The 11103-nt window shown below is 41.4% G+C and overlaps 1 protein-coding gene across 4 annotated transcripts; it reads right to left on the bottom strand.

Moving 5' to 3' along the window:
• Positions 1 to 656: 656 nt before the first annotated feature.
• LOC100702627 (NLR family CARD domain-containing protein 3) lies at positions 657 to 10845 on the bottom strand (the record flags this gene model as incomplete). 4 transcript variants are annotated; one of them, XM_005477861.4, is given in 9 exon segments in its annotated part: positions 657 to 830; positions 1454 to 1627; positions 2257 to 4045; positions 4154 to 4245; positions 6910 to 7029; positions 7799 to 7909; positions 9209 to 9319; positions 9583 to 9702; positions 10453 to 10845. In XM_005477861.4, coding segments are annotated over 9 exon segments (2795 nt in total), but the record flags the coding sequence as incomplete, so codon positions are not given.
• Between the last annotated feature and the right edge of the window lie 258 nt (positions 10846 to 11103).

The following is an 11103-nucleotide window of genomic DNA, read 5'->3' as shown; positions in this document are numbered from 1 at the left end:
CAATAGTGTGGAAGCCCTTTAGGGCATCCACACAATAAAGTAGAATAAAGAATAAAGAGAAACAGGAACTCAATAGTGTGGATGCATAAAGCATCCACACAATTATTCAAGCGTTTCCTACTTTGTCACAAAGTAGTTGTCTGCAACTGCTTCCATTTTTGGACCGATATAATTAGCTGCCTGTTGACTGGGCTTCTCACTACAGGGCTGGACCTCGTATAGCCACAAATTAAAAAGTTGTTTATCTGTTTCAGGTTGTTGTTAGCGTAGCACTGCAGCCTGCAGCCAACCCACATAAAGTGGGGCGTATACTCTGAGGCTGACCTCAAAGAATGTGAGTTTAATAATGTTGCTTCACAGTTTGTAACATTTTATAGACTAAACTAGTTAAATTACAGCATATTTATAAAATGATTACATTATGTCGCCTTGGTTTTAATTCTAATATAACAAAATTTTCCAATTGTGCTTAATCTACTTGTTTTTTAGGTTTTCAGTGTGTTGCTCAACATTGTTGTGCAACATTGCTATCCTGCAGTTATTAGACTGAAGCAATAAAGAAGAAAGCATTAGCATTAAGTCCTCTGCAGACTGCCAGTCAACACATTAAACCTTTATATTTATATGACCACACAACCAAAACATTTTTGCCTGACCTGAGCACTTCCAGTCTGCAGCCTGGATTCTCCAGATAACCACAGATCTCCTTCACTCCTGAATCTTGCAGTGTGTTGGCACTCAGGTCCAAATCTTTCAGATGGATAGGGTTGGACTTAAGAGCTGAGACCAGAGAAGCAAAGCTGGCCTTTGACAACCCACAACCCTTCAGTCTGAATAAAGAATTAAAAAAAGGCAGATTCAGATTCAGTCATTTATAAAATACAGCAAATATGATATTTGTTAGTTTTAAATTTGCACCTATACTATAAATTATGTACTAATATACAAATCATTGCAAATTACAGTTAGGCCTGTGCTTTGTTCAACAAAGACATAATTTTTATAGTGGATCAAACAACCGATATGTGATTGAAGTGAACTTTCAGCTTTCATTCAGGGGGTTTAGGAATTACAGCTGTTTTAATAAATAGTCCCTCGTTGTCAATATGATTCCTGCTGTCGACAGTGATCATAAATGTGTTTTAATGATTTGAGCCAGACAAATCATGCACGTCTACCAAAAGTTACAGATGAACTAAGAACTAAACTTCCTTTTTCTGTGCTTTGACTGCAGTTCGACACAGAGCACAAATACACCAACTTGCTCTGTGACTCAGACTTCTGAATCCTCAAATTAGTTTAACATCAATATTATGCTGTCAGCTGTGTCCCATCATCTGATAATGGAACCTGTGTCCTAGCGACAGCTCAACAAAAGAAATATCTTAAAACTTTAAACTACAATGGACAATTTGAAGAGAGGAAAAAAGCGAGTATTACTTAGTAAACTGACCTCAGAGTCTCCAGTCTGCAATTTGGATTCTTTAGTCCAGCAGAGAGCAGCTTCACTTCGGAATCCTGCAGCTTGTTAAAGCTCAGGTTCAGCTCTATCAGATGGGAGGGGTTGGACTTCAGAGCTGAGGCCACAACTTCACAGTGAACTTCTGAGAGCTCACAGCTAGAAAGTCTGTAAAAAAAACATTTTACAAAACATAGTGATATGAAGTGTCTTGATGCATGCTCAATCGTCCAGGTAAGGGAATCCCAGAAAGTTGATTCTGTTTATCTGGATGTAACATTTTCAGTTTCTCTTGGAGACTGAAGAAGTCACTTGTCACATTTCTTCCACTGAAAACGTTACCTCGAGATGAACAGAATCAACTTTCTGGGATATTGTTATGAAAGTAGACATTTATTTCGTTTTTTGTCATCTAATCTTTAGATTTTCTAATGAGTTTTATTGAGTCAAGAGAAGCTGATAGCAGCTAACAAGAACTAGCAGCAGAAGCCAATAGCATTTGTTTGCACTGATTGCACCTAACAGAACCTAAAATATGTTAGCAGGAGTTTTAAGTTTAAAGCGAAAATGAAATCTAATGAAAATGAAAGATTTATCTGAATGAAGACTCTGCTCTAAAGTAAGTTTACTGTCCAAAATGTGAAGAATTTCCTTGCAGAAACTCCATCTCATCTTTCTGTTGAATTCTCAATCACAGCAAAATTGTATCTGAAATCTTATCTGATCTTAATTTTGCCCTTTGACTCGAATCTCCTAACCTGAACCAAGTTTATAATGTTAATCATAGGTAGACCTACAGAGCCTTTCTGCAATTTCTCACAGCTGGGATGAGTCTCTGTTTGCCCTCCAGTGTGGTGTTATATATACTCAGGTTCAGTTCATTCAGAACCTCTTCTGACATTTGGAGCATGTAGGCCAGAGCTGAGCAGTGGATAACAGAAAGTCTCTGTGATCCCTTTCCTGACTTCAGGAACTCTTGGATCTCCTGATGTACTGAGAGGTCATTCATCTCCATCAGACAGTGGAAAATATTGAGACTTCTGTCAGGGGATATTTTTTGGGTGTTTATCTCCTTCAAGTTGCTGATGGCTTTCTGGATGATATCTGGATTACTCTCTTTCTGACTTAGCAGGTCTCTTAGAAGTCTCCGGTTGGATGTCAGACAAAGGCCATGAAGAAAGCGGACAAAAAGGTCCAGGTGACCATTTTTACTTTTGAGAGATTTCTCCATAACTTTGCTCAGAAAGTCATCTAAAAATACCACATGGGTAGTTTTATTTCCAAAATTCCTAGACGTCCTAGAAAACTTAGGGATTAGGAAATCCTCCAGGACCTTGCTCTGTCTACTGGTGAAACAGTGGAACATGTAAACGGCAGCCAGAAACTCCTGAATGCTCAAATGAATAAAGCAGTAGACTGATTTCTGGAAGATCACACACTCTCTTTTGAAAATCTCTGTACAAAGTCCCGAGTACACCGAGGCCTCTGTGACATCCAGACCACAGTGCTTCAAGTCTTCTTGGTAGAACATGATGTTTCCTTTGTCCAGATGTTCAAATGCCAGCCTCCCGAGCTTCAGAAGATCTTCAGGAGTAGAAGCCTTATGGTACTTCTGAATCTTCCTCTTGGTCTGAACCAGCAAGAAGTGTGAGTACATGTCGGTCATGGTCTTGGGCAGCTCTTCTCTCTGCCCTGCAGTCAACATGTACTCCAGAACTGTAGCAGTGATCCAACAGAAGACTGGGATTCCACACATGATGTGGAGACTCCGAGATGATTTGATGTGGGAGATGATTTTGCTGGACAGCTCTTCATTACTGAATCTCTTCTTAAAGTACTCCTCTTTCTGATCATCAGTGAAACCTCGCACTTCAGTGACACGGTCAACACATGTAGGAGGGATCTGATTGGCTGCTGCTGGTCTGGAAGTTATCCAGATGAGAGCCGAAGGAAGCAGATTACCTTCAATGAGGTTTGTCAGCAGATTCTTGACCGATGACTTCTGTGTGACATCAGACATGACGTCCCTCTTAGTGAAATCCAGTAAAAGTCTGCTTTCATCCAGACCATCAAATATGAACAAAAGTTTACAGACAGCGAGCTTCTCTGCTGTGACCTTCTGTAATGTTGGATGGAAAACCTGGAGCAGCTCCAGGAGACTATACTGCCCATCTCTGATCAGGTTCAGCTCCCTGAATGAAAGCAGAGTCACCACACTGATGTCTTGGTTTTCTGACCCCTCTGCCCAATCCAGAGTGAACTTCTGCACTGAGAATGTTTTTCCAACACCAGCAACACCATTCGTCAGAACCACTCTGATCACTTTGTCAGATAAGGCTTTAAAGATGTCATGACACTTAATTGGAATTTCATGGAGGGTCTTCATCTTGGAACCTGTCTCCAGCTGCCTCACTTCATGTTGAGTATCAACGTCATCACTCTGTCCCTCTGTGATGTAAAGATTTGTGTAGATTCTGTTCAGGAGAGTTCTTCTTCCTGTTTTATCAGATCCTTCAGTTACAGTTTCACATCTCTTCCTTAGACTGATCTTATGTTCATCTAAAAGCTCCTGCAGACCAGCAACTGCTAGAAGACAAAAAAGAAAGACAGAAATAAAATTAATGAAACTTTAATAAAGGTATAGCATATCATCATCTGGAATCTTCCCCTATATCTTATAAAGCACAGTCTTACTTTGCACAGTGCTGCTCTGACCGGCTATATGTCCTCCAAACTTGGCTGTGGCTGTTTCTCCACAGTGGGAAACAGGATCCTTTGTCTTCTCTCTGTGCATACAAAAGAAAATGTATATTGACCAGTACACATACATTAAAATAATAGGCTAATGCAAGCAAATAATTATAGAAAAATATGTATATAATACTTTGGTGTATAAATGCTGCCTTGAGCTACAAAAACTTCTTTGGAAACTGCTACATGCAATCTGCCGCAGAGGAAAGATCACCAAGCAGTGGAGGTTTGCAGAAGGAGTCTACAAGTCTACAAGCACTGAGCAATTTAGATCTATCTTACTGCTCAATCTTAAAGGCAAGATCTTCTGCAGCATCTTGTCCCAGTGGCTGACTGACTTCCTGCTCAAGAACAAGTACATCAACACCTTTGTGCAGAAGGGAGGTGTAAATGACCACCGCAGACCCGGGTGCATGTTCATGCTTTGCAGCATAATTTATTAATACTTTTACGGTTGCTGTACATCCACACCCAGAGCTGCAGCTCTCCCGCTGCCAGCTCAACATAACAACAACAAACCCCAACCACAGGACCCAGTATAATATTTAAGTCGGCGGGGCATGATTGCAGATGCCGTGCAGGTGTGTCCACCTTCCCTGCACGGCACCGCAGGCCACGCCCCGCCACAGGAGGATCTGCTGGTGGTGCTGTGGCCGAATCTGATCAGTGCATACAGATTAATACCACATAAACTCGTAGAGGCTGCATTAATCTGGAACCACGTTCCAATTAAAGACCTTATCCTAAATTATTATAACAACTTCATATTGAGAGTCACTTCTGGGTCTGTAACTTTAAATGGCACCAACTGGAGAACGGCATCATCACTGGATGCGCGCGCTCTTCGCCCATGCTATGAACACGGTAGTTAAAGCTGCAGAGGTGGAGTGAATAGGCAAGATTCCATCCATCAGTTAAAAGCCCGGGGAAACTTTTTGAGCACAGCTTCAGAGATGCGGCAGACATCCAAACATCCATCAAGGAACTCAAGTCATGTCTTAGCAGAGTTTGGATCCTATTTTGGATTCTCTGACCTCTGCTGCTCTATGATGTACCCATCACATCAGTACATTTGATGGAGAGGAGGATCAGCTGATACCTTCGTAGATGGCTAGGTTTACCCAGCAGCCTAAGCAGTGCAGCTCCATATGGGAAGAATAACATCCTCCAACTTTCATTTAACAGAATCACAGAAGACTTTAAAGTTAGTTCCAGAGAAGCACTGCAGTACAGAGACCCCAAAATTTCAGCTGCTGGCATTGAGATCTGCCGCGTTGGTCAATTATTAAAGTTGTTCATCTTCCCTCAAGTGTTGCTGGAGTTCCTGCATTGTGAATTCTTTCATCCTCTCAATGCACCTTGGAAGTAGGTGAAGTTGTGCCAGAAATTTTTGCTGGCATTGAGATCTGCACCAGCAGGAAGTGGAGTGCCACTAGGGAGCTAGAGACTGCAGAAGCCAGACAGGCAGGTTTGAGGCATGGGTGAGATGGGAAAGTGCAATGGAGAGGCGGCTCACATAGACGGACATCTGGCGAGCAGAGCCCCAATGCATTAAATTCCTCATCCAAGCTCTATACGACATCTTACCGAGCCCCTCAACCCTCCAGCTGTGGGGCAAGTCTGACTCACCATCTTGTCCACTGCTCTGGGAGAGGGACACTCGAACACATCTTCAGCAGCTGCCCAAAGGCACTAGGGGATGGCCGCTACCACTGGTGCCATCACCAGGTGCTGAAGGCAGTTGCTGACAGCATCTCCTCAGCGATAAAAGCAAGCAAAGCAAGCCTCACAGCCCCCCTAGAAACCAAGTAACTTTCATCAAGACAGGAGAACAGCTAAAAAGAACAACCCACATATGCTGTAGGCCTACTTTCCATCCCACAGGATTGGCAGCTAAGGGTGAATCTCAGCAAGCAACTCAAGTTTGGAGCAAACATTGTAGAAACATCTTTACACCTAGATATCATAATCCTGTCAGAGGCCTCTAAACAGCTAACCCTGATAGAATTGATGGTTCCCTCGGAAGACTGCATAGAGGAGGCATTCGAGAGGAAGCTGGCAAAATACCAGGGTCTTGTGATGGAGTGTTGGAGACAAGATAGCCGAGAACGCTGCTACCCTGTAGAAGTAGGGTCCAGAGGCTTCACCGGCCAGTTTCTCTACAAAGCCTCCACACTGTTAGACATGGCTCTTTAGAAGAACAGCCATCCAGACTGCAACAGAGGCAGCAGAGAGAGCCTCCAGGTGGCTGTGGATCGAGAGGGATGATCTGTGGCCTAATGCTGCTGGGACGCAAGTCGGGGCCTGATCAACCCCAGCTGGGTCACCTGGATGAGGGTGACCTGAAACAACCTATGAACCCGGGATACATGACTGATGATGCATCCAGTGCATCCATTGGATGTATCTTTCATCTTTAATCCTAATGTTAAAATAACTGTTCTATTATGTCAAAACTATACTTTGGAAAATTACAAATTACATGGAAGAAGACATTAGAATTTTTTTTTTTTTTTTTAAAGAAAGAAAAAAGAAAAAACAACTGCATTAAAATTATATTTTGTGATGGCATTGTTTTGGCAGACACTGGTTTAGGCACAAATCTCTGACTTCATTTGCCTCGCCCCATGTTAGGTATGAACCTCCTCACTCTGTCCCTATTCACTCTGGAGACAGGCCAGTTCAGAATACTTTCTTACTTTGTGTCCGAGGGTCCAGGTTCATTATTAAACCATATAGGGTTCTTTTTGGAAGAGTCACTCCTCATAGACAGACACTCTGATCCTACAGACGCTGGGCTGCATCTGGGCTGCTGACCTCTGGGAACACAAACATATAATATTTAGCACATTGTTCATCTGCATCTTCATGTTGTTGGAAATAAGTCACTTATTATGAGTACAGGACTAAGGTTCTGGAGGTTTTCAGTAAAAGCAGAAACATTTATTGTCACAGAGTCTCAGTTTGGATTTTATTTATATCACTACCACAATGAGTCTCCAGATTTTTGCAAGTCATACAGGAGTAGAGACTCTGCTGTCAGCAGTGAAAAGGAGTATTTGCCTTGGGTGGGGAACCATATATGCTTGTGTTGCTCCAGTTTTCTCTAACAGTCCATTGGTCCATGTCTTTGTTAACTGATTATTAAATTTGCCACAGGTATGGACATGCTTAAGAAACTTATTGATTTGAAAGCATTAGATATCCAACTTTTTCTCTTCTGTAAGATGATGTAAAGATGAACGTTCTAGAGTCAGTGGAACATCTCTCACTTTGTGTCTGAAGGTCCAAATCCATTACTGAAAACTGGACGAGGCTCTCTGGACAAATTGCTCTGCATTGACAGATAACCTGACCCTGAAGATTCTGTATCACTGTTTTTATTTGTGTCTTCATTTTGTTGGGCACTACGACCTAAATTTTGTGTTACAATTTGGTGCACAGGGCTGAAACTCTGGAGGTTTCCTGTGTCAGCTACACAGGAATAGGGACTATTTGGACTTTTTGAAAATCACTGAAGCTTTTCTGTGTTAGTGTCATCCTTACAAACCATGTTCGTGTCATTTTACAGGAGAAATAGTCTCTTACCTTGTGTTTGAGACTGCAGGTTCATTACTGAAGTGCATAGGCTCATCTCTGGAAAAGTTAGACAGAGAGTCGAATCCTGAAGTCTCTGTTCCTTTTCTGGCCAGATGACCTCTGGGAACACAAACATATAATATTTAGCACATTGTTCATCTGTATCCTCGTGTTGTTGGAAATAAGTCGCTTATTATGAGTACAGGACTGAGGTTCTGGAGGTTTTCAGTAAAATCAGAAACATTTATTGTCACAGGGTCTCAGTTTGGATTTTATTTATATCACTACCACAATGAGTCTCCAGACTTTTGTCAGTCATACCGGAGTAGGGACTCTGCTGTCAGCAGTGAAAGGGAGTGGGTGAACTATTTGCCTTGGGTGGAGAACCATATCTTTTTTGTTTCTCCACTTTTCTTCAACAGTTATGTTAACTGCTTATTTGAAATTGGTCACAGGTATGTTGTTGGGCACTACCACCTAAATTTTGTGTAACGATTTGGTGCACAGGGCTGAAACTCTGCAGGTTTCCTGTGTCAGCTACACAGGAATAGGGACTATTTGCAGTCATTAAATGAGCATGGTTAAACAGTTTGCCTTGGGTGGTTATCTACATTATACATCACAACTAAGCATAGTTGAGGCCTGAAGCCTGTTTTATTTGTGTTTGTAATCTTAATTTGTCTTTTGGCCACAGTTATGGATGTGAGAGATTTTGATGAAAGCTTTGGGACACAAAGACAAGGAAGGTCTTTTTCAGTCACTGCTCTACAATAACTATATTCCAACCTTATCTATGTAACATATTACTCAGGAACATATTCTACCTTATATGGATACATACTGTCATGGTCGCTGGATCTTGGACCCAGGTTTTTGAATTTTGTGATGTTGGGGGTTTTCTAGTTCTGTAGCTTTGGTTATGTTTAGGCTACAGAGTCAGTTTTAGTTTGTGCTTTATTCCTTGCTTCTCTGTTTATTCCTGCCTCCTTCGTGTTTCCGTGCTTGGCTTGGTCTTCTTTTGTGCTTGGCATCAGGTTAATCTCGTCTCGCTGTTCAGTTGTGGCTCTCTTCCTGTTTTATTTTGGTGACTGCTCTTCTTTGTATCCCGTGTCTAATTTCCTCCCAGTTAATTATGATAGTTTACTGCTGCTGCGTTCCCACCTGTTGGAACTTCATCATCCTGCGTGTCTCTGTATCCCCTCATATTTTGTCATGTTCTCCATCATGAGTGTGGCCTATTTCATAATGTGTTTATGAAATATCTGACACATAAAAACACAAGAAGTCCTTCATGTTTTCACATTACAGCTTTTCTGTTCAAATAGGTTTCTGTTTTTGAAAATCACTGAAACTTTTCTTTGTTAGTGTCATCCTGACAAACCATGTTCGTGTCATTTTAGAGGAGAAATATTCTCTTACTTTGTGTTTGAGACTGCAGGTTCATTACTGAAGTGCATAGGCTCATCTCTGGAAAAGTTAGACAGAGTCTCGAATCCTGAAGTCTCTGTTCCTTTTCTGGCCAGATGACCTCTGGGAACACAAACATATAATATTTAACACGTTGTTAATTTGCAGCTTCATGTTGTTGGAAATAAGTCACTTATTATGAGTACAGGACTGAGGTTCTGGAGGTTTTCAGCAAAAGCAGAAGCATTCACTGTCACGGGGTCTCAGTTTGGATTTTATTTATATCACTACCACAATAAGCTGATCTTACAGATATGGAAACATGTTTGTTCTGCCTGCTACGGGAATTTTCTTCAGCTCGTTTTACAGCAGAAACATTTTCTTACTTTGTGTTTGAAGGTCCAGGTTCATTACTGAAGAATGGAGGATCCTCTTTGGAAATGTTACTGTTCACTGACAGACACTCTGATCCTACAGATGCTGTTCTGCGCCTGGGCTGCTGACCTCTGGGAACACAAACATATAATATGTAACACATCATTCATGTTGATGGGATCTGTCTTGGTCCCAGGGTCACTGACCCAGGGTTTGGGGTTTTGGGGATGTTTCTTGTCTTCAGCATCTCCTGTAGAAGTCAGTCTCCATGTTTGTTTACCTCTCTGTCTCGCCAGCTGTGTCCCTTTCCAAAGAGCCACATCCTAAATGGTAACTCTAAACTGGTGAGAATGTATTTAACTTTAGCTGTATAAGCAGCTAATAAAAGAACTAATTAGAGTGCAGTTGATACAATGCTAGTTTGCACTGAACTCTTCTTGTTTTCTTTTTCTAATGTCTTTTTGTAGATTTTTACTTGATGATAAGGATGGAAGTTTTTAAAAAGTGTATTATAAAAGATGCATTTTTCCAACAAGAATCAGTTTGTCTGTGGCCCACAACCTGTGGAGGGTCTTTGTGAAACACTGCTAGATGTTAGTGGTCTTCCTTGGTGAATAGTTTATATTGTATATCTATTACTCAGACAGTCTTCCTTATACATATTTATCTCTCTGAGTACTGCGTGCATACAAATGTAACAACTTTGCAGCGTTTCTGTGCAAACAGGTTTTTAATCTTTAACATCCGCAGTGAAATTGTGCTCCAGATGTTCCACATCAAAGGTTTAGGGCGAACACTTCACTAAAATAGATCGCACACATTATTTCTTCATAACAAATAAATCATCTTCACTTCACTTTACAGTAGAAACGGTCTCTTACTTTGTGTCTGCAGGTCCAGGTTCACTGTCATTTATGGAAAGGTCTCTCTTCATAGGAAAACAGAGAGATTGTGCACTGTCCTCCTCTTCCTCCAAAACATTCATTTTCAGCCAGGCTCACCGGTAACTCAGAAATGCTGAGCATTAGCACAGAATACAAACCACTCTCATGACTGGCAAAACAGGAAGTACAACACACAGAGAGACTCCAGCAATGAACTGAGTTGTCAGTCCACTTCCTGAATTAGCACATCATTGTTTTTTCTTCTAGTCCACAGAGACAGCTGACTGAAAGCAGACGAAACATAATGTTGGCTTAAAGCTCACATTCATTTCTTCCTCCTGCTCCGTAGTTTGCAGTGACCTAGATCAATGGAGAAGAGCTGCTCCTCCCCTCTCCATTTACAGGAAATCACATGACCTCATCCTGTGTGTGTGAGAGAGAGAGAGTGAGAGAGACATACAAGAATACATAAATGTAACATATAATTAGTCTTCTAGATTTATGATTCAAGAACTTTCTGAGCATCAAATCACATCCATCACATTCTCAAAACATACACATATATTGACAGTGATGGTCTATATATAATCTGAGGCCCCCTAACGGTAGACTTCTGGTTTTATCACCAAAACGAATACTTTCATTTCT

The sequence above is a fragment of the Oreochromis niloticus genome, linkage group LG20 (genome assembly GCF_001858045.2).
Source record: "Oreochromis niloticus isolate F11D_XX linkage group LG20, O_niloticus_UMD_NMBU, whole genome shotgun sequence".
Taxonomy (NCBI): Eukaryota; Metazoa; Chordata; class Actinopteri; order Cichliformes; family Cichlidae; genus Oreochromis; species Oreochromis niloticus.
This window is presented reverse-complemented; position numbering and strand designations above follow the sequence as displayed.